The sequence below is a fragment of the Capricornis sumatraensis genome, chromosome 3 (assembly GCF_032405125.1).
Source record: "Capricornis sumatraensis isolate serow.1 chromosome 3, serow.2, whole genome shotgun sequence".
Classification (NCBI taxonomy): Eukaryota; Metazoa; Chordata; class Mammalia; order Artiodactyla; family Bovidae; genus Capricornis; species Capricornis sumatraensis.
The window spans coordinates 1,208,996-1,231,676 of record NC_091071.1 but is presented as its reverse complement, the minus strand read 5'-3'; the positions used below and the strand labels follow the sequence as shown (position 1 = coordinate 1,231,676).

At 59.8% G+C, this 22,681-nt stretch overlaps 1 protein-coding gene across 1 annotated transcript in view; it reads left to right on the top strand.

Moving 5' to 3' along the window:
* The window catches only part of MAD1L1 (mitotic arrest deficient 1 like 1), a 239,278-nt gene that overhangs the window by 9,420 nt on the left and 207,177 nt on the right, over positions 1 to 22,681 (top strand). Inside the window, exons 5-9 of the mRNA XM_068968152.1 lie at positions 785 to 909; positions 1,856 to 1,937; positions 3,332 to 3,462; positions 3,634 to 3,748; positions 6,054 to 6,115. Coding sequence (XP_068824253.1) covers positions 785 to 909; positions 1,856 to 1,937; positions 3,332 to 3,462; positions 3,634 to 3,748; positions 6,054 to 6,115 — 515 coding nt within the window. The remainder of the gene's footprint in view (positions 1 to 784; positions 910 to 1,855; positions 1,938 to 3,331; positions 3,463 to 3,633; positions 3,749 to 6,053; positions 6,116 to 22,681) is intronic.

Below are 22,681 nucleotides of genomic sequence, written 5' to 3'. Positions count from 1 at the left end.
CGAGTTCGTCGGTCCGCCCTCTTGCCCCCAGGCTATAGGTTGCCGACTGGCCCTCAGGCTGATGGGGTGAGGTTTCCCTTCTTACCTTAGAGTGGTGCGCCTGCGGGCTGGCTCTCCTGTTGGAGGTGTGGCCTCTTGCCTCGGGACAGCCACAGTGGAGCTCCATCACCAGAAGGTTGTCCGGGGAGGCTGTGGTCCGTGCCCGTGTCTGCCTGGTGGGCTCACTGTCCCGGGGCCGGGCCGTGGGCCAGCCCGACGCTGCCTTCCTCAGCGACCGCGTCTGGCCTGGGCACGTGTCAGGCTCTGCGGTGCTCGGGCCGCTCCCGTTCGTCCTGAGGACAGCCTCCGCCCCCGCTCCTGTGTTCTTGGCGGGCGTCTGGCTGCTTCACAGGTGGCATCTCCTGCAGAGCTGGGATGGGGCAGTTGGAGAAGGAACCCAGGCTGAGAGAGAGAGCATGCGTGGAGGGGGGTGTGCGGCGCTGCCGAGGACCGGAGCTGCGTGCATGCGGCGGGAGGGATGATGGAGCAGGTGCGGGGCCGCCCAGTGCGGTTGCGCCTGTCGTGGCCAGCAGCGTCCTCATGCCTGAGGCCGTCTGTCATCGTGGCTTGGCTCGAGGGGTGGTCACGGGCTCTGAAGGAGGAGCTGGCTCTGTCCGGGCCCTCAGGAGCGGGCTGGATGGGGGCCGGCTCTCGGGAGAGCGTTGGCCCCTGAGTCTCCGTGTGAGAGGCTCCCCTCCGTGCCTGTGCTGGAGACGAGGGTGAGTGGCTTGCGTCTCACTTTCAGACCATCACCGCGTTAAAGGGGAGGCTCTCGGACCTGCAGTGGGACGTGATGAACCAGGAGATGCAGGTGAAGCGCCTGGAGTCTGAGAAGCAGGAGCTGAAGGAGCAGCTGGCCCTGCAGCACCAGTGAGTGGGGGGTGGCAGGGCTGCCGACTTCCAGAGCAGGCGTCTTTCCCCACTGTGCCAGGCGAGCCTGGCCATCTGTCCTCCTGGACGCCTTCAGCCTGAAGCCTGCTGGGGCGGGCACTGAGCTGGACATCCACTTGTTATCTGGGCACAAGAACCAGGCTTGCTGTCCTGTGTGTGGCCTCCGTGGCCTGAGTGCCCAGTGCCCACGAGTGTCTCATGCACTGAAGCTCGGGGGTCCCGTGAGCACCCTGCATGTGCTGCCCTCCCCGTCCACAGGCTTGGGGGGACGCCCTGAGACCTTGAAGCCGGGACAGCAAGTGCCGAACAGAGCTCTGTTTCACGTGTTCCAAGAGCAAGAAGTGGGAACAGTCTTTTCTTCCCTCTTCTTTGTGGGGTGCCTGGTTGGCGGGAGTTTCCAGAGAAGGTATTAGGTTTGAGCTGGGTTTTGAAGGCTGTGTGGGACATGCCTGGGGCTGGGGGGATGTGGGTGGGAAAGGACGTTTTGGGGGAGGGAGCCTTCTGCACAAAGGCAATGCAGTGTGGCCAGGCTCACCTGGAGGCGCGGTGGAGACACGCTCTCCTGCAGCTGGCGGCCTCTGCCTTACCAGGTGCTGTCTGGGCAGTCTGGCCGCTTGGTGAATCGTGGATGTGCAGTCCTGAGTGGGCCCTGGGCTTCGGCTGTGCCTGGGCCAGCAGCAGCTTCCGTTGTGAGAACTGTGGGGAGAAGAGAGAACCTTGGGAAGAGAACTCGCAGGTGGTCTAGACTTAACCACCTGCCCTGAGATCCAGGCCACAGAGGCCGGGACTCTGGGGCCTCCTCGCAGCAGGGAGCGTGTGGGAATGTGTGCACATCTGTGTGTGAGTGCTGGAGAGCTCTGCGCGAGGGCAGCCGCTGGCTTCGCCTCCTGCCTGTCTTTGCATGTGCTCTCTCTTCTCCCGATAGGAAATGGCAGGAGGCGAACCAGAAGGTTCAGGAGCTCCAGGCCAGCCAGGAGGCGCGGGCAGACCAGGAGCAGACGGTCAAGGTGAGCGGCTCGCGTCTGCTGGGCTCCACGGTGCTGGCTCAGCCCCCCGTGGCCCCTGGGGCGTGCTCACTGGCATCCAGGGAAGTTAGCTGCCTGTGTCTAGCGCAGCTGTTCACACTGCTGGTCATCTCCTTGTGCCCCAGGCCCCGTGCCAGGTGCTGGGGTGTGACAGAAAGTAAGAGGCGTGTGCTGCTCCCAGGAAGCTCACACTCTTTGCGTGAAGATCAGAATCAGGCACACAGAGTATAGCGTAAATGTGTGGTGCTTCAAGTACCGGGACTGCTGTGATGACCGAGCAGGACTCAGGGGGAAATGGCCTGCCCCGGGTGGCGTGGTCTGCCCCGGGTGGCGTGGCCTGCTCAGGCGGACTCTGCAGTTCCGGCCGTGCTGCCTCACTGCGGGAGGGCCTGGGGGCAGCCGGGGACACCCGCTCCCTGTGGCGCCGTGTGCTGCCCCCAGAGCCACGTTCCCTCTCTACTCCCCCTGCTCCGGCATGTGCTGGCTCCACGCTGTCCCCCAGCGCCACCTCGTCAGGGTCAGGCCTCCCGGGCTCTCGCCTGGCCTTCGTGTGCTGTCCTCGGTAGCCGCGGTGCCTGTCCATCTCCCCTCCGGGTCTGCACTGCTTCATGCTGCCCGATACGTCTCCCTGCCCCGTCTGCCCACCCGCAGCCCTTGGCGGCTCCCCAGTATTGACCTGCTGCTTGGCTGACGTCTGTCTTCCTGCAGAGACCTTGTCCCCTCCGGGTTGCTCTGCTCTCACTGCTTGGGCCAGTACCTGGCGCAGAGCTGGCCGCTTAGTGTTGGCTGAACGGCTGCCTGGTTTAGTCCTGGGCCCATGTTCTTAACCTGCTCTGTGACCTGTCTTGGAGTTTCGCTGGCTCCCCATGCAGCCTGGGGACTCCACGTAGGAAAGGAGGGCCATGTTGTGTAAGGAGTCAGTCGTTACGCTGCCCCACGGGGACAGCGAGCAGAGCCGTGCAGAAGGGTGGGTCTCTCCACCACGGGGTCAGCAGGCAGAGCCGTGCGGAAGGCTGGGTCTCTCCACCACGGGGACAGTGAGCAGAGCTGTGCGGAAGGCTGGGTCTCTCCACCACGGGGACAGTGAGCAGAGCCGTGTGGAAGGCTGGGTGTCTCCACCACGGGGTCAGCAGGCAGAGCCGTGCGGAAGGCTGGGTGTCTCCACCACGGGGTCAGCAGGCAGAGCCGTGCGGAAGGCTGGGTGTCTCCACAGAGGCTTTGCTATGTGTCCTCATGCCAAGTGTGTGCCAGGCTCCTGCCCCATGGGCAGCGCTGCACGTGACTGGCGGGGCCTGTGGCCCTGGAGGCCGTCGAGGGCCTGGGAACGCTTGGTGTCCGTGACCGTCTCCCTCCTCTCTGTCTCCCACCTCCATCAGGATTTGGAGCAAAAGCTGTCCCTGCAGGAGCAGGACGCTGCGATCGTGAAGAACATGAGGTCTGAGCTGGCGCGGCTGCCAACGATGGAGAGGGAGCTGCGGCAGCTGCGGGAAGAGAACGCCTGCCTGCGGTGAGGGGCCGGGGATGTGTGCCTGCGTGTGCGCACGTGTACACGCACACACGTGTACACGCAGACACGTGTACACGCACACACGTGCACGCAGCCTTCCGGGGTCAGGGCCTCTGCACTCGTCCCTGGGGTGTGCGGCTGTCTGAATGACTCTGCTTCTGGCTTTGCCAGGGAGACGCGGGACACCAATGGCCTGCTGCGGGAGGAGCTGGAGGGGCTGCAGCGCAGGCTGGGGCGGCAGGAGAAGATGCAGGAGACGCTGGTGGACCTCGAGCTGGAGAAGGAGGTGAGCCACCTGGTCTCTGTGGGGTCCTCCACTTGCCAAGGGGACCCTCCATCCCAGCTGACCCGCTGATGGTGGCTGTTGGGCTCACATGGTGGGTCGAATGGTGGCCCCTGTAGTCAGCGCCGTCCTGATCCCCAGAACTGTGGAAAAAGGGGACTTCTAAGGGTGCTGAGCACTAGCCTTCGGTTGGAGGTGCCCCTGGGGCTCCCGCTGGCCCCGGGCGGACCAGTGTGCTCACAGGTCCTGGCGGGTGTAGGAGCGCGTAGAGGAGGCCAGAGCTGTGTGGAGTGACGAGGACTTGCTGTGCTGCTCTTGGTGGCATGGAAGATGGAGGGCCCTGAGTCAGGGAACTTGGGGCCTTCCAGTGGCTAGAGCGTCCTGTGGAGTGTGGTCCTCTGAGCTCTGAGTCCAGCCCAGGGAGGTCCTCGCTGGGCTGCTCGCCTGCGGGCTCAGGACAGCAGACGTGTGCCCTCAGCTACCGGGTGCATGGCGGGTGGGGTCAGCAGCCCTTGGAGCACTTAACCAGCTGCTGAGTGGGAGGGCGCAGAGGACTCTCTGGTGCCCGGGACAGACATTGTTCCCCCGCAAAAGGAGCAGACTCCTGTGTGGAGAGTGCTCTCCTGGCTCTGCTGCTGGGACTCACTGTGGGCATTCTGTGGGACCTTGTGGACATGCCGAAGCACCCGAGTCCTCCTGGGCAGACCAGTGCGAGGCCTCCAAGCCCAGGGTCCTCTGTCCTACCGCACTGGGTGCCTGTGGTCACACTCAGCCACCTCCCTCTCTGGTTTGCCTGGCATAAGCTGTGGCACCACTTCTCAGGACGTCCAGTCTGGTCAGCCTGCCTCCAGCAGCTCCCACCAGCCGGGGCATCCTGGGGCCAGAGCACGCGTCCTCTCAGACACTTGCTTATGTGGAAACAGCCTGAAGAAGCAGTTCTGGAGACAAGTAGTCTTACTTTGGACGTAGGCTCTTTTAAAGTTGGTTGAGCTCCTTTGTGGGGAGTCACACTGCCTGGTTTCAGACCCTTCTGCGTGTGCGCGCTGGCCGTGTGGCCCTGGGAGGTCACCTAACTTCTCTGCCCACCTGTGTGATGAGGAGCGCGTGTCTCCCTGTAGGGCTGTGAGGGTTGAATACGTTCATGTAAAGGGCTTGAACAAGTGGTAAGTGTTGACTGAGCGTCAGCTGTAGTCATAGGATTATTAACCAGGCTCTCGCCCGGCATGTGAGAGGGCTCAGGACATGCCCCAGCGGCTGCGTGAGCGCATGGAGCATCACTGTGCTCGGCCCAGGAGGAGCTCGGCAGAGGCAGGTGGCCTGGAAAGGGGGCGAGACTTTGTGTGACATGTGGGTCAGTGTGCCGCAGCTGTGGGAATCCTGGGCATGAGACCCTGCGTTCCGGCCGAGTGGGGGCGTGTCCTCCTGTTCTTCCCAGCAGCCATGGCCCCAGCCATGAAGAATTGCTGCTTTTGGACTGTGGTGCTGGAGAAGACTCTTGAGAGTCCCTTGGACTGCAAGGAGATCCAACCAGTCCATCCTAAAGAAAATCAACCTTGAATATTCATTGGAAGGACTGATGCTGAAGCTGAAACTCCAATACTTTGGCCACCTGATGCGAAGAACTGATTTATTGGAAAAGACCCTGATGCAGGGAAAGATCGAAGGCAGGAGGAGAAGGGGACGACAGAGGACAAGGTGGTTGGATGGCATCACGGACCTGATGGACATGAGCTGAGCAAGCTCCAGGAGTTGGTGGCGGGCAGCCTGGCGTGCTGCGTTCCTTGGGGTTGCAGAGTCGGACACGACTGAGCAGCTGAGCTGGTGACCCCAGCCTGCTCTGTGTGTGTTCTGGGGGTGGGATTGGGGCTGAGCATCCTGAGGAGCACCGGAAAGATGGGAGGCAGTGGGGGCCAGGGTCTGCAGTGCCCGGGGCCTGCTTCCTGGGGTGCAGGCTGTTACTACAGGCCCGTCTATGAGGCTCTCTCGGCCCCCAGCCCACAGTCCTAGCCTGCGGGGAGCCTCCCCAGTTACGTGCGGTGTGAGTGACGTGCTAAACACTCAGTGTGGCTTCCGCAGTTGAGAAGCAGCCTGGAAGCATGGCGCGTTTTGGAGATATGGGCAGGCGGTTGTGGAGGACCGGGGCTGTGATGTCACAGTGATCGTCCGTTTCCTGTGACGCTGTCCTGTCTGGGTCGAGTGTGCGTGGTGGGGAGGGGGTGACATGCTGCGGGGGGACAGCAGGCCCGTGTGTCCCTGGGTGGAGACGCTGGCACGGAGCTCTGAGGGGTCTCCCTCCCTGTCTTTTCAGAGGATCTTGACGAAGCTGCAGAGCTGGGAGAGGCTGGACCAGACCACTGGCTTGAGCATCAGGTAGGCAGAGGGTCCCAGGCCCGCAGTCGCCGCCTTCTCCTCACGGGCGGCACCCTTGGTGAGCGAGCCTGCATCCCAGGTCCCTCTGGCAGCAGCCCTGCCTGCGGCTGCGGAGGCTCAAAGGGATGGAGCTGGGCAGCTCTCCCTGCCAAGGACGCTCTCAAGGGTCAGCAGGTACTGCCCCAGGAGCGTTGAGCTTTCTTAAAGGACTGTTTTTGTTTATACTGAGGAGGTAGTTGTTTTGTTCAGGAGAAGTAATTTCTTTTAGGTGGTTATAACAGTTGAAATATGCTGACTCCTTAGGGGTGGAACAGGGAAGCGGTAACAGTGGGTAGTTTGCCATCAGGCCTCTGCAGCAGCCTTAGCGAGTCTGTCGAGCTGACCTCACAGGTGAGCGGGATCTTCCACCCCAGTGCCGCCTGGCTTTCTGGGGCCCCCGCCCCTTCTGGGGTTGCTCTGCCGCTGGCCCTCAGCCCCTGGGCCCCTTCTCGGCTCACACAGACCGACTCTGCTTGGGCGCAGAGCTGGGAGGCTGATGGTTTAGGACCAGTCCTTGGCTCCCGGGCCCTGTGGTGGTTAGGGAGCCTTCTGTTTGTCTGCTTGTCTGAGCTGAAAACAGGTTCTTCTCTGCGCTTCTCATGTTGCTCTTGGAAACTGCGCCAAGGCTGCGAGGGGCCGTCCTGTAATTACACCCTCTGACTGCTGCCCCCAGACCTGGCAGTTCCCCCGCGCTGTGGGCTCCAGGTGCTTGTCGCTTGAAAATGCCCCGTTGTCTTCTCTCTGCCTCGCTGAGTCTCAGAGGACAGGCCGGGCTGCCGTTCTCGCCTGGCCTCCACCTGCAGAGCCGGGCTCACGTGGGCTGGCCCAGTGGGGCCTCTCACCTGCAGTTTCTCCTGCTCTCTGGGCTCATGAGCTTCCCGCCCGCTCCCAGGGAGGCTCCCGTCAGAGGAGAGAGCTCGTGGCTGCTTTCTTGCGCCCTCTCGTGCCTGTGATGCCAGCTGCTGTGGCGTTTGAGCGCCTGACCCTGTTAAGCTGTGTCTGCTCATCTGTCTGACCCCCCTTGTCGTGGGGTCTCTATGCCTTAGTTTCCACATCTATAAATGGAAGAGTTTTCTGGAAGGTGGGTTTCTCACCACAGGGTCATGCTGTTCAGAATCTGACAAAACTTGTTATCTCCCCAAAAGCACAGATTTGCGAGTGGGTGTGTGTAGACGTGAGATTCTGCAGGCTGGTCCAGGGACCCACGTCTCCCAAGCATGGTTTCAGCTAGCTCTGGTGGATGGTAGACACTGGAGTCCGGCATTTAGTGCTGGTAGCAGCAGTTTGAGGGCCTGGGAGGCACTTTGGGTCTTTCGGTCAAAGCATGGCCACAGTGTTGATCCTCTGGGGCCTGTCGCGACCCCGGGCTCCGGCTGCTTGCTGGCCAGTCTCCTGGGGCTTCTGAGAGCTGCCACCACTAGGCGGCACCCCCTCGGCGAGCCTGGCTCCCTGCAGCCTTGGGGCCTGCGCCTGCAGCTCCTGCAGCAGGCCCACGCTGCTGTCAGCTCGCCTCTGCAAGACGCTCTCAGCCCCGGAGTCCGAGCTTCTGGTGCTTCAGGCCACGTGTCCTCCACGCGGGCTCTGCTCTGGACGGGCTGTGGCTTCTCTCAGGCTCTCAGCGGGCTCTGTGGCCTCGCAGAGGATAGGACCTGTGAAGGGTCCACCCAGCATGACATTGGCCACCTGCTTCCCGTTTTGAGACTTGTTAAATCCCGAGGACCGAGAGATAATGACTGGGAGGAGCAGCGTGGGCTGGTGGACAACCAGTGCAAACCTGTTGGGAAGTCTGTCGAGCTGAGTGTCCGTGTCCGCCTGGCCAGCTTGTCCCCCCTTGGCCTTCTCTGACCCCTGTCTCCAGCACACGGGTCATGTGAGTCGGGGGCAGGTTGGCCTCAGGACTTGAAGGGTGTGAGGGAATGCTGTGCATGGGGGAGGCGGGGCCTGTGCACTTGGGCGTGTCAGGGTGAGCAGGCCGGGCGCCTCTGGTGTCCGGAGGGCCTTGTCCCAGGGCCTTGGGGTTGGACGGAGGGAGTGAAGGTGGTGAAGGAATGTGAGGCACTGAGCGTCTTTCCTCAGGAGTGTGGTCTGGCTCGTGATTTGAAGGTGCTGAACAGGGACACCCTGTGAAGTGTCTGTGATGTCCTCAGGGGTACGTTTAACGAGCTGTGTTTACGGGATCTGTGCGCTGGAAACTGCAAGATATGGCTGAGAGAACGTAAACTGGGAGCAGGGAAAGTCAGGGCAGACAGGCACCGTCGTACTCGGTATTGTGGAGGTGATTCATAGGTTCCGCGCAGTCCCATTCAGCCCCAGGAGGCTTTTCTGGAGAAATTGACAAACTGATTCTAAAATTTCTACAGAAATGGAAAGGACCTGGAATGGCTGTCAGGCTTTGGAAGAAGAATGTGTCAGCGGGCTTCCAGAGGCTGACTGCAGGCTCCCTGTGAGCAGCGTTAATCAGGAAGGTTGGTCATAGTGTGGAGTAAGTCAATGGGGCAGAATAGTCCAGATACTCAGAGTCCATTGATCTCGGTCAAAGGTGACAAGATGGTTCAGGGGGAGAGAGCCTTCGAGCAGATGGTGCTGCCAGCAGGGAGTCTGCAGACATGGGCGCCTCGTAGTGGCCACTGAAGAGTGCAGCGGGCACGGACGCAGGGCAAAGACACTCCTGGAAGCGGGGGTTTGGTGAGAGTCCTTAGGACACAAAAAGCAAGACATACATGGAAAAAAATTGATGTTAGACAATCAAAATTAAAAACTTGCTTTCAAAAAACACTGTTAAGGAAAAAAGGCAAAACGTAGAGTGTGACAAAATACTTGCAATATGTGTGTCTGACTGAGGACTTGTATCCAAAAATGCAGAGTAAAATGCTTTCAAATTGATAAGATAACCACGTTAAAAAGTGGGTGAAAGGCTTTGAACAGATAACTTTGAGAAGATGTGTGGTGAATAAAGACGTGAAAACCGCTTGATGTTGTCAGCACGGAGCACTCGCTCAGGTCCCAGGAAACCCACTCCCCACCCGGGGACGGTGCGGCCAGCAGGTGCTGGCCTGGCCCGGGGTCAGCGGCCGACGGGGTGCTGTGTACAGCCTTCACTCTGGGCACAAGCTCTTTTCTTGAGTTTGTCTAAGGCCGATGGGCAGCTGGGACTAGCCCAGGCTCTTCCAGTTTGTCTGGGTCCTGGGGACTTGGAGCGAGTGCTGCAGGAGTGTTGCCGTGGAAGCCAGGTGTGGGCCGCAGAAGGCCAGTTCAGTCGCTCAGTCGTGTCCGACTCTTTGCGACCCCATGAATCGCAGCACGCCAGGCCTCCCTGTCCATCACCAACTCCTGGAGTTCACCCAAACCCACATCCATCGAATCGGTGATGCCATCCAGCCATCTCATCCTCTGTCGTCCCCTTCTCCTCCTGCCCCCAATCCCTCCCAGCATCAGAGTCTTTTCCAATGAGTCAACTCTTCTCATGAGGTGGCCGAAGTACTGGAGTTTCAGCTTTAGCATCATTCCTTCCAAAGAAATCCCAAGGTTGATCTCCTGAATAAACTGGTTAGATCTCCTTGCAGTCCAAGGGACTCTCAAGAGTCTTCTCCAACACCACAGTTCAAAAGCATCAATTCTTCAGCGCTCAGCCTTCTTCAGTCCAACTCTCACATCCATACGTGACCACAGGAAAAACCATAGCCTTGGCTAGATGGACCTTTGTTGGCAAAGTAATGTCTCTGCTTTTGAATATGCTATCTAGGTTGGTCATAATTTTCCTTCCAAGAAGTAAGCGTCTTTTAATTTCATGGCTGCAATCACCATCCGCAGTGATTTTGGGGCCCCCCAAAATAAAGTCTGACACTGTTTCCACTGTCTCCCCATCTTTTTGCCATGAATTGATGGGACCAGATGCCATGATCTTCGTTTTCTGAATGTTGAGCTTTAAGCCAACTTTTTCACTCTCCACTTTCACTTTCATTAAGAGGCTTTTTAGTTCCTCTTCACTTTCTGCCATAAGGGTGGTATCATCTGCATATCTGAGGTGATTGATATTTCTCCCTGCAATCTTGATTCCAGCTTGTGCTTCCTCCAACCCAGCGTTTCTCATGATGTACTCTGCATATAAGTTAAATAAGCAGGGTGACAATATACAGCTTTGACGTACTCCTTTTCCAATTTGGAACCAGTCTGTTGTTCCATGTCCAGTTCTAACTGTTGCTTCCTGACCTGCATATAGGTTTCTCAAGAGGCAGGTCAGGTGGTCTGGTATTCCCATCTCTTTCAGAATTTTCCACAACTTATTGTGATCCACACAGTCAAAGGCTTTGGCATAGTCAATAAAGCAGAAATAGATGTTTTTCTGGAACTCTCTTGCTTTTTCCATGATCCAGCAGATGATGGCAATTTGATCTCTGGTTCCTCTGCTTTTTCTAAAACCAGTTTGAACATCTGGAAGTTCATGGTTCACGTATTGCTGAAGCCTGGCTTGGAGAATTTTGAGCATGACTTTACTAGCGTGTGAGATGAGTGCAATTGTGCAGTAGTTTGAGCATTCTTTGGCATTGCCTTTCTTTGGGATTGGAATGAAAACTGACCTTTTCCAGTCCTGTGGCCACTGCTGAGTTTTCCAAATTTTCTGGCATATTGAGTACAGCACTTTCACAGCATCATCTTCCAGGATTTGAAACAGCTCAACTGGAATTCCATCACCTCCACTAGCTTCGTTTGTAGTGATGCTTTCTAAGGCCCACTTGACTTCATATTCCAGGATGTCTGGCTCTAGCTGAGTGATCACACCATCGTAATTATCTTGGTTGTGAAGATCTTTTTCGTACAGTTCTTCTGTGTATTCTTGCCACCTCTTCTTAATATCTTCTGCTTCTGTTAGGTCCATACCATTTCTGTCCTTTTTTGAGCCCATGTTTGCATAAAATGTTCTCTTGGTATCTCTAATTTTCTTGAAGAGATCTCTAGTCTTTCCCATTCTGTTGTTTTCCTCTATTTCTTTGCATTGATTGCTGAGGAAGGCTTTCTTATCTCTCCTTGCTATTCTTTGGAACTCTGCATTCAGATGCTTATATCTTTCCTTTCCTCCTTTGCTTTTCACTTCTCTTTTCACAGCTATTTGTAAGGCCTCCCCAGACAGCCATTTTGCTTTTTTCATTTCTTTTCCATGGGGATGGTCCTGATCCCTGTCTCCTATACAATGTCACGAACCTCAGTCCATAGTTCATCAGGGACTCTATCTATCAGATTTAGGCCCTTAAATCTATTTCTCACTTCCATTGTATAATCATCAGAAATTTGATTTAGGTCATACCTGAATGGTCTAGTGATTTTCCCTACTTTCTTCAATTTAAGTCTGAACTTGGCAGTAAGGAGTTCATGATCTGAGCCACAGTCAGCTCCCGGTCTTGTTTTTGCTGACTGTATAGAGCTTCTCCATCTTTGGCTGCAAAGAATATAACCCGTCTTGATTTCGGTGTTGACCATCTGGTGATGTCCATGTGTAGAGTCTTCTCTTGTGTTGTTGGAAAAGGGTATTTGCTGTGACCAGTGTGTTCTCTTGGCAAAACTCTATTAGCCTTTGCCCTGCTTCATTCCGTACTCCAAGGCCAAATTTGCCTGTTACTCCAAGTGTTTCTTGACTTCCTACTTTTGCATTCCAGTCCCCTATAATGAAAAGGACATCTTTTTTGGGTGTTAGTTCTAGAAGGTCTTGGAGGTCTTCATAGAACCGCTCAGCTTCACTAGCTTCACGTGGTCTTCACCTCTGCCAGGCGGCCCTCCAGGCTTGCCCTGTGGGCTGTCTGGCACTACATTTGGTGCCCTAGTTGGTCCCAGGGCTGCCACTCTCAGAGCAGGATTGAGGGCTGCCCCCAGGGCGGGGCTGCTGGCTGATACGGCTCTCACCCTCGTCCGTCTTTCTGGGCAGAAGCTGGTAAATTCCTATGCAATTTTCTAGAAATGCTGTGTGTACGTATGAGCTTTTTTTTCTTCCAGTTTTATTTCAATATCATCAACAAACAACAGCATACAAGGTTAAGGCGCACAGCATAATGGTTGGGCTTATCCATCTCACGGAATGATTACCATGGTGAGTTCAGTGGGTGCAGAATGTGAAAATAGGGAAGCAGTGTTTTCTTTGTCGTGTGAGCTCTTCGTGTGTCCCCTGCCCCCTCCCAGGAGGCGCTCGCTCTGCACCGTCTCCCTGCAGGCTCGCTGTTCTCAGTGAGCTTCGCCGGTGCCCCCGCCCCACGCAGCCTGGCCTCCTGTGTTGCCAGGCCCCGCAGGGTCCATGGTGCCGGTGGCTCTGATTGACTCGGATCCCCTGCCGATGGCCATCAGGGTGTTTCCAGTGGGGTTATTTTCCCACCAGTAAGCAGTGTTATTTTGGTTGGACAAACTCTTAGCAGTAGCTTTTTACCCTAAAAGATACCTGTGTTTGACCGAATTGCCCTCCAAGTGTGTACCTGACCTTTCTGTCACAGCATGATTGCGTCGTCGGTCGCCTAGGGCAGTGTGTGTTCAAAGGCTCTAACAGAGATGGAGAGTGCAGTCACTGCGGAGGGGAGGGGAGTGCAGTGGCTGGGCCTTTAGAAGCATCTCGACAGCTCCTCCGGGGGGAATGCTCACTGAATAGGCACGGAACGCCTGTTGAGCCCCTCTGCCACCAAACCTCTCATTTCATAGAGGAAACAGCTTGCTTGTGGCCAGGGAGCTGCTGCGCGTCGGCTCCGTCTCCACCCTTTTGTGCCTGAGTCTGGCCCGGTTTCAGTCAGGCTGGGAGGGTGCAGAGCCTGCCAGTGTGAGCACAGGTGTGATGGAGTGGCCGGCACGGGGCTGCTGGCACCAGGGACACAGAAGGGCGGGCGGGGTTGTTGGCTCTGAAGCCTAGCAGCTGCGGCCCCAAAACTGCTGACCCATCATCTGGAGCGAAGCTGGGCGCTGACAAGTGCTGATCTGGACGTTTCCCAGAAGCATTTGTAGGCTGGCCAGGTGACAAGGCCTGGGTACCGTTCCCCTGATGTGTGAGGCCAGTTAGGAGGACGGCACAAGGCATGCATAATCTCCTCCTATGAACGGATCCTACTGGCCAGCTTGGACACTGTTATTACCCTGGTGGCTGTGTTCCCGATTTCTGATTGCCTGGGGGCTGGGCTGATCAATACAGGAAGTGCTGTGGGCGCCTGGGGAGGTGGCTGGGTTGTCCGCCGTCTCAGTTGTTTTAATTGGTCTTGGTGTGGCTTTCTTTAGAAGTTGGAGAGAAGATGGAAGGGGAAAGCTTAGGCCTTTTGGGTGTTTGTGAGCTGGGCCCCTTTGGGTCCTGCAAGCTGATGCCTCCTTCGTCTCGGCCTAGTTCCTATTTATTCTTGGTTCATTCATTCTCTCACGTGTTCCCAGCTGTTCTCAGGAATCCTAGGTCTGCAGTGGGGCATTGAACCATGCTTGATTCGCCCTCAGGCCTGTGCGTCTATGAGGTGTTAGCTCCCAGGCCCCTGCAGCCCCAGCTGTGGGCTTTCTCTCCCAGGGGTGCAGGCAGAGTCCAGGGGCTTCGGAACAGATCCTAGAGATTCATCTGCCTGCGGAGGCCGACAGCAGCTGTTCCCGGGGGTTTACTCGCTGTGGGTGCCGAGTCCTCAGCCTCTTTCAGCCTTGGAAGTTGTGTCTTCCGTTCTGCTCGTCCTCGGGCTTCAGACTTGTGACCCAGGAGCCCCTGCCTTTAGAGCCTCTGTGCCCAGATCCAAGGCGCGTTTCATGAACGCTTGGTGACGAGTGAGGGCATCGCGACAGCCTTGCTTGGCAGATCTGTGGCTTGCTGTGACTTGGGCAGGGCACCCTTTGGCGCTTGGCTGCTGTGGCAGAGTCCTGGTGCTGTGCACAGTATCCCGGCAGGAACCAGAAGACCAGAGTGGCAGGGAGCGCCTGACAGCGTGCATTCTCTCAGCTGCAGCCCTGTGGGGGCCTCCCGCTCCCTGCCGAGGGCTTCACGTGTGAGCTGGCAGCGTCGTGGCCCAGCCTCTGCCTGCTGGACTTGTGCAGCAAGGTGTGGACAGACCCTGACAGGTTCGCTCAGCCCCAGCGGGAAAGAAACTGCTTTGTTCCCGTGGGGTCTGGGCCGCCGGGAAGCTCTGATGGAGACCCAGCTGGGCACGGCCCCGTCTCCCCGGCTCTGGGCTCTGCAGCGCTGCAGGGAACATGGTGGAGGAGCGGGCTCCAGAAGCAGCTCTTCCTGGGGGCGTCCCTGTGTGTGCTCCCCCAGGCCGAGCAGCAGCCTGCGCTCGGGCAAGCAAGCGGACCTGTGCTTCCCTGCTGCTCACTTGGCTCTTGAAGCACTCCCGTCTTTGCACGTACGGCTCTTCTACTTCTGTGCCCCCTTTTAAATGCACGTGAAGCGACAGTCTAAAGCCAGGCAGTGAAAGGGTTTAGACCAGGTCAGGCTGTGCTGGATTCCCAGGGGCTTGGTCTGGGGTGTGCGGAGGCAGCTGTGCTGTCCCAGGGGCTCGGACCTGGCAGAGGCTTGCTGAGAGCCAGTCGTGCCTGCGGGCCTCCTGGGGCTGTGGGAGGACCCAGGCCCCTCCCTGGTGGGTGCCAGTGTCCCTGGGCAGAGTGGGGGTGTCCTGAGAGGTCAGAACGTGAGGAGGGCCTGGGGGCTGCACACTCCGTCTGGGGCATCCCCGAGGGCCTACCCTCTTAGAAAGCCACCGTGGCCTTCGCAAGGCCAGTGTCTTGGGGCAGGGCAGGGCGGGGCGGGGCGGGGAGCTTCTGGGACAGTGCGAGGTATTTCAGTCGCCGTGTGCACCTGGGCTTTCCCCCGAGAACCTTGGCTGTCAGCTCTGAGGCTGTGAGGAGAGGCCTGTGCAGTTGTCCAGGGCCTCCTGGGGGTCAGCTGCAGGCAGCCACGGGCCTTGTCGACCTTTCCCACGGCCGCTGTCGTTTGTGTCAGAAGCTAGAACTCTCCTCCCGTGCAGCTCCGCCTCAGTTCCCTGAGTCCAGGGTCAGTCAGTGCCCCAGCCTTCCCCGCCTGGAGCCCGGTGCCCCCTTCCCATGGGTGGCTGGCCGCCTGGGGACCTGGCTCGGATTCTCCAAGACCGGCTGGAGGCCAGGGATGGGCTCGAGGAGGGACCTGGCCTTTGTCAGCGGTGAGGGATCCAGCTGGCGGCTCTTGGGCCTCTGCAGCAGGCAGGCTTTGAGGCAGGGCCCTTGCCCCTGAGTTGCATGCAGAGAACAGGTTCACAACTGTAGGAGGGACGTGAAACGGTCGCTTAATCAGGAGGCCGCTGAGCCCAGGGCTGCTGGGCGGCGGTGGCGGGGCCTGTGCGCTGCCTCTCCCCCAGCGCTGCCCCCTCCTTGCCGTCCTGCAGGCTCCTGAGCTCCCTGCCGTCAGGAGCTCTGCTCGCGGTCGGGCTGAGGCCGCGCTGGGAGCTCTGCCACGCCGCCCGGGCCCCGCCCGGTGACTGTGCCAGCCTCCGCAGCAGGCAGGCTCTGGCTACCGCCGTGGGTGAGCTGCCTGAGGGGACTATCCCTTGGCAGATGGGCATGTCCCGGGGAAGAGAAGGGAGGCGGAGCGACAGCAAGTGTCCCGGGCGCAGGTGCTGCTGGGGAGTCGGGGCTGGAGGCGGGGAGCACCCTCTGGAGTTGGAGTCGCTGCCCTGAGTCTTCCGGTGGCGGGACCACAAGGTCCTTCCCTGGCCTGTCTTGGGTGTGCCCGGGGCTGTGGGTGGTGGTTGTCCTGAGTGGGCGGCCCTCCCTGGGGACCCTCGACCCCGGCAGGGCTCTGGTCCCGGCTTCTGCCCTGTGTCTTGTGGGGGTTGCTGCTGTGGAGGCTGTGTCTCTAGAGGCCTCGGGAGCTCGCTGTCCCCTTCAGTGGGGAACATCTGCCCTAAGGCGCTTGGTGTCCCTGGGCCTGTCAGGCACACCTGTGTCGGCCCCCTCCTGGCCCGGGCTGGCCCTTGGGCTGACCGTCTGTCCTCATTCCTCCATCCCAGGGAGCTGGGGGTGCGGCCGGCATGGGGGGCAGTGGGCAGCCCTCCGGGTGCGGCTGGCTGTGATGTGATGGCCCACGCCTGTAGCGGGGACGTGGGGCCTTGCTCTTCACGGTGCCGTGACCAGGGCATCTGAGAAGAAATGGCTGTGCCTTCCTTCCCTTCTTGGCCCCTGAGACGGTCACCGGGGAAGCAGCCCCAGGCAGGACGCCGGGCAGCCCCTTGGCTTGGGGGGCCGAGAGGGAGACCTGGCTACCCACCCCAGCTCCTGGGGCCGCTGAGGGCCGGTGTCTGCAGACTGGCGCAGTACCTTGGGGGAGCTGGGCTCTTGCCCCGGGACTGGGACTGGGCTCCTGCTCTAGGGTTTGGCAGGAGGTGGCTGCCAAGCACAGGTGGCAGGGCGTCTGTCTCGGGCCCGTCCCTGGCCTGGGGCTGGGGCTGTGGCCCACGGTTTGTGTCCGGCACTCCAGACTCTCCGTGAGCGTTTCCCCCACTGAAGACCATGTGCTCCAGACCTCAGTGCTGTGGCGGGCCTTTGGAAGGTGTTTCTGTATCGTGCTCTTGGGGATGCCGAGTGTTTGGGGTGCAGGGTGGCCAGCTCCTGGCCTGGGCCTCGGGGTCTGAGAGCAGGCTGTCACTCAAGCAGCAATGGGGCTCGCCTGGAGGGTGGGCTTGGCTGTCAGACGGTGGTGCGCTCAGCTGGTGGGGGTGGGGGCGCTCTGAGGAGAGAGCGGCAGGGCCGTGCTGCCTTGGCACAGACCCCGGTGCCCCCTGGGGCTCCGGGAGAGAGGGCACAGATGTGCCTGGCAGGCTTCCTTCCTGTTCTGTCTTCACCCTGACTCGGGAGCAGAAGATGCCAGAGAGACTTGGGAGACACCACCCCCTCCTTGCTGGCACCTGTGGGGAGCTGCGTGGAGCGCATGCTACCCTCCTGCGGGGTGTCTTCCCTCTCCAGCCCGACAAAGAACTCAGGTCGGCTTCCTGAGCGCACAGAGGTGTTCCTGTGTGTGGACCTGTCAGTAGAGGCTGCGATCGGCAGGTCTGAGTGACGCCTGGGCCCCGTCACCTGCCCCAGGCGGCTGCTTGGCTGGCCTGGAGCCCCTGGCGGTGCCTGGGAGGTTCTCCATGGCCCTGCATCTGAGGATGGGAGGCTCAGTGTGTGGCTCACGCTGGCGCTGAGGCTGCAGGGGTCCTCACAGGCACCCTCGCTGCTGCGTGCCGACCCCGGCCTCATGCCGCTGTGACCGCGGGTGTTGGGGCCTCTGCGTGTCCCAAGTGCAGCACAGGCCAGTGCGCCCACCGCATGGAGGCCGTCGGGGCGAGCAGGGCGCTGCTGAGTCCAGCAGGGCTGGCTTTCAGACGGCCCCCTCTCACGAGGCTTTATCCGAGATACGCAGGGGAGGGACTCCAGTGGAGGAAAGCAGGCTGCTGACAGTTTAGAATTGTTCCCGGACACGCAGAACTAATCTTAAGCCTGGAAAACACCCCACAGAAAACAGGAAGACCCATCCTGGCGCTTGCCTGAAGTTGGCGTTGAGGGTTGTTTGGGAGGGGGCTGATGGGACCTGCTAGGGAGGTGGGACATCGTGTGTCCCTGGTGGGGCCAGCGTCCTGTTGGGGGGCGTTCAGGTCAAGTTCTGAGGGGAAATGTGTGCTGCAGAGCGGGTGAGTGGAAATGGGGTTGGGGCGGAGGGCCGAGCGAAACCAGAGAGCAGGCCCTGGGGCCGGGAGGGTCCCCGCTGCCAGGTGGGCCCTGGACGAGTTTGGAGGTTTCTCCGTTAAAGCTTGTCGGGAGGGTCGCCACTGCCAGGTGGCCCTGGACGAGTTTGGAGGTTTCTCCGATGAGCTTGTCGGGAGGGTCGCCACTGCCAGGTGGCCCTGGACGAGTTTGGAGGTTTCTCCGATGAGCTTGTCGGGAGGGTCGCCACTGCCAGGTGGCCCTGGACGAGTTTGGAGGTTTCTCCGATGAGCTTGTCGGGAGTTGCCAACTTCTTGCCTTCCTGCCCTGCCCTCCCAGCCCCTGCAGCAGAGCTTGACCCGTCCCATGTCCCTGACCTACGTGTGGCATCCCCGGGGGTGTGGGGAGAGTGCAACCCAGTCCCCTCTGCCTCGTCAGTGAGGGGAGCCCCCTGCACACACGTGAGAGCCCTGAGCCCACGCGGGTCCTGCGGGGAGTCTTCGGGACCAGGCTGGGCTGAGGGGAGTGCAGGGTGGGCGCCGTAGGGGTCTCTGATGAAAACTCCCCTTCCTGCAAGGCGCCAAGGAGCTGGAGCTGAACGAAGGAGACCCCGAAATAGCACCTCCGCTCTGCCTGCTTGGTCCTCAGCGACCTGGGGGCGGGTGTCCAGCTGACCCGAGGGGCAAGCAGAGCCCTGGGCGCCCAGTCCCTGTGGGGGCGGCTTCTGGGGCCAGTGCCTCCCGGTCACCTCAGGGGGCTGCTGGCAGCTGCTGCCTGAGGTGTTTCGTTTGGTTGAGAACCTAAGGCTTCTGCGGGGAGGGGAGGGGCCCGAGCCGCGGCTCCCGGCTCCCGAGAGGCAGCGGGTGGGCTCCGTCTGAGCGAGGCCTGCCCAGCCTCGTAGCTGTCTCCCTTCCTTCCCGACCCGGGGCTGTGGCTGCAGGAGCCGGCTTGTGAGCAGCCTCGGGTCTATTAGAGCTGATACGGGGGCGACCCTGGCCTGCTCCAGGAAGTGGCGCGTGCAGCTGCGTACCAGCCAGAGACAGGCCCGCTCAGGAGTCTCTCGTCTCAGGCAGTTGCAGCGTGGGTGCGTGGGGTGGAAGGGGTTGCATCCTGAAGGGTTTGGGTCACGCTGTGGGGTTTGGGCTTCCTCCTACCGTGGACAGGTGGGCCTCTCTCCTCCCTGCTGTCATCATGAGAGGCCTGGGTCCTTGGCTGGGCCCCGCCTGGCGGAGGTCTCGGCCACTGTCTGAGGCACTGCAGGCTCCCGAGCCCCGCGGTGCCAGGAGGGCGCAGGTGTTCCCACTGGATCAGGGTGTCCTGTAGGGTTTGCTGGGACGTCTGCCCCCAGGCAGAGGATTGTGTTAGTCTTGTGGTGGTGGACAGTTGAGGGGGTGGCTCTCCTGCCTGGAGGTCTTGGAACTCATGAAGGTGTCTCTTGGTCAAGGCCAGTTTCTCTCCATCCGTCCTTCTGGTTTCCCTTCGGGTTGGTGCCCGTCCTCCTGAGCTGTCCATCATCTGTCGAGAGAGTGGTGACTTTGGGGAGAGGCGCGCACGTGTTTCTTCCTCGCACTCTAAGTTGCGGACCTGCTGTTGGTTGGACATTGCGGATCTGAGTCACACTCTGCAGCTTTGTGCTCATGGGACAGACAGAGGCTTGTAACAGCGACACTGGCAGGGGGCCTCTGGGCCCGGCGAGTTGAAGCTGGGTCTGTGTAGAGAATGCGAGACAGTGGCATTTTCAGGGAGCATTCAGCTGAGCAGGAGACGAACTTCACCTGCAGCTTTGCTGCACTTGAGCGCTGCGGTGGACAGAAGGCCAGACGTCTCTCTGGTCTGGAAGTTGGAGGCTGACTCGAGGCCCCGAAGCTTGTCTGTCTGAAGGTGGTCTCCGCTCTGAAGGGGGTCGTCAGAGCAGGGCCCCACCGGTGCTGGCAGCAGCTCATCTGAGGAGAGCTGCGGGGGGCTGTCCACGCCCGTGCACGCGGGTCCTGCTCGCCCGCCACCCGGCGCCGTGGACGAGGCGGCTGCTGCTCTGTCCGCTCGGCAGAGGAGGGGCCGGACGACGGGAGGGCTCCCTGGCCAGGGTCGCGCAGTGTCTGTGGCGCCTTTGTGGGGCCGCTTGGCTGGGCCTGGCCTGGCGGGGGAGCTCTGCCCTGCATGACCTCGGTCCATCTGGCTGGCCACATGGTGCCTGCAGCTGGAGGCTGTGCCTTTGTGAGTCTGCCCGCCTGCTGCTGGCGCTCAGACTTCTGCTGGGGAGCTGCCCACCCGTTTGGCCCAGGCAGCGCTCAGCCCACAGCGGGCAGGAAGCCCACGGCTGATAGCCGCTCTTTCAGACCTGACGGCTCCCAGTGCACTGGGGCTCGGAGGTCCTGCCGGCCTGAGAGCTGGGTTGGGGGGGGCGTGTCCGACTTCTGCCTTTGTTCAGGCTGACCCCTCTGGGCTGCGGGGTGAAGGAAGACGGCGGTCGCTCAGGAGGGGAACGGTTAACTTCTGAGGCCGCAGCACAGTCCTGTCTTGCTCAGGAAGATGGCTGAGGTAGAAGGGTGGCCGTTTTTATTACGTGCAAACGACTCTTCAGTTTTGTGGAACCAGACGGCCCTCCCACGGCGAGGCCGGAAGGCTTTTCCCTCGTCTGGTCTCTTCTGAGTGCTGTGGTTTGCTTCTCGAGGGTTTGTGGGTCTGTGTGGAGCGTTCAGTGTCCGGCTCCCACTTGCTCTTCCCGTTCTGTGTTGCTAGGCGCCTCCTGCGTCGCGCTTGCCTGGGCTGGGCAAGTTGCGTGTTGGGTCTGGAGGGGGCGCCTGTCATCAGAGCTCGTCTTCTGCCTCCTCTTGCGCGGGCGCCTCATTTCATGGTGCGTTGCTTCACTGTGCGTTGCAGATACTGCATTCTTACAGATTGAAGGTCTGTGGAAACGCTGCGTCTAGCGCCATCTATCCAACAGCGTTGCGTTCTCATGGAGGCGAGCACACTGTGGTTTCGTGTGTGGCAGGCCACACAGCACAGTGTGCCCATGACTCACACTCACGGGAGCCAAGGAGCTCGCGGGGCTTGTTGCAGCATTCATTTCGCCGTAGCTGTCTGGAGCGAGAGCCACAGTTTCTCCAGGTCTGCCCGTGGGAGGATTAGACTTTTCCTGCTAGACTTAGTTGGGAAGAGAGTCACTGGAAGCTGCTGCTGGTGTTTCCCTCAGTTGGGGCATTTTTATTATTTACTAGAGGCGACCCGCTCCAGTACTCTTGCCTGGAAAATCTCGTGGACAGAGGAGCCTGGAAGGCTGCAGTCCATGGGGTCGCTAGGAGTCGGACGTGACTGAGCAACTTCACTTTCACTTTTCACTTTCACGCATTGGAGAAGGAAATGGCAACCCACTCCAGTGTTCTTGCCTGGAGGGTCTCAGGGACGGGGGAGCCTGGTGGGCTGCTGTCTGTGCGGTTGCTCAGAGTCGGACACGACTGAAGCGGCAACTTAGCAGTTAGAGCTTGGTTGCAGCGCCGGGGATGTCCCCTAGGGGTCACTAGTAAGTTATCAAAGCGTGAGTCTTCAGATGCAGACTGGTAGCAGAATGCACTCTCTCTTGTCTTATCCAGTTAGACGGCTAGAGTTCTCACAGTTCCACAGTCAGGACCTGTGACGGTGGATTTATAGCAGTGGCTGGCAATGTTTTTTTCTGTAAAGAGCCAGGTAGTAGACATGGAAGGCTTTGTGGTCCATGAAGTCTCTGTAGTAAGTGTTTAGCTCTGTCTTTGCGACACAGGATAGGGTGGCCAGCCCTCCCGTTTGGCCCGGGATGTGGGGACTCTTCATGCTTGAACTAGGGTGGTCCTGGACAAAACAGAACTCTCGGTTATCCAGCGGGAAAGCTGCCGGGTGGTGTGTGAGTGAGTGGGTGTGGCCACGTTCTAGGAGAGGTTTATTGTTTAAAAGAGGTGGCGGCGGGGTCTGCCTGGAGGCCACAGTGGGCTGAGCCCTGCCTTAAGGTCCAGGCCGGGCCATTTGGTTTAAAGAACCGGCCCAGAGCCCTGCTCGCTGCTCTCCCCGCAGCTTGTTTTCCTTGTGGCTTTCTGCTCGTGCAGGGGCATGGCATAGCTTTCTCCTCTTTTCTGGTTTGGGAGAGTCTGGCTGCGGACGTGGCCTTGTTTGGGGCGGTTATTGGAAGTGGGCCTGGTGCAGGTTCTGGCACCTGCGTCTCAGGGGCAGCACCTGCCCTGCCGGCCTCTGGCGCTGGGCCCGAGCTCCCGCTCAGGGTGGGAGATGCCTGTGGGACGGGCTCCTCCAGGTCAGAGCCCTGGAGCAGTTCACTCCCAGGGCCTGCGGCGGGGCGCGGGGCCCTCCTTTCTGTCTGCCCTCTTCCTGGTAGCCGAGTTCCCAGCAGACGCTTGTTGAGCAGGTGGGTGGGGCAGATGCCCAACTGGAGAGGTCGCGGAGACCACTGAGCGCCATCCCTGCTCCGGCACTGAGCTCATTGTTGCCTTGTTTTGGGGGCCGAGGGGGCTCAGCCTTGCCTGGCCCGGGGTGGGGAAGCCGTCCTGTCAGGCTTGGACTGGGTGTCCCCTGTCTCACTCCTCGGTGGCTAGGCGGGTGAGCGTGCTGGGTCGGACCTGGGGTCCAGCTTCGGGAGGGAAAGGACAGACTCAGGGCCCGCAGTGGCATCCAGGGCTCTCCGTCCCCGCCTTCCTAGGCCCCCCTGGGCCCGGACCCAGACCGTGGAGCAGGCCGCCGCTCCGTCTGTCTGTCTGGACAGGAACGAGTTGCTTTTGTTTCCATCAAGAGCATGAACACGGCTCTGGGTACTTCCGTTTACTGACAACCCTTGCCAAATTAATTTTATTTAATTATCTCCCAGGGCTAAGCTTGAATACATTTTGTGTTAAATTCACA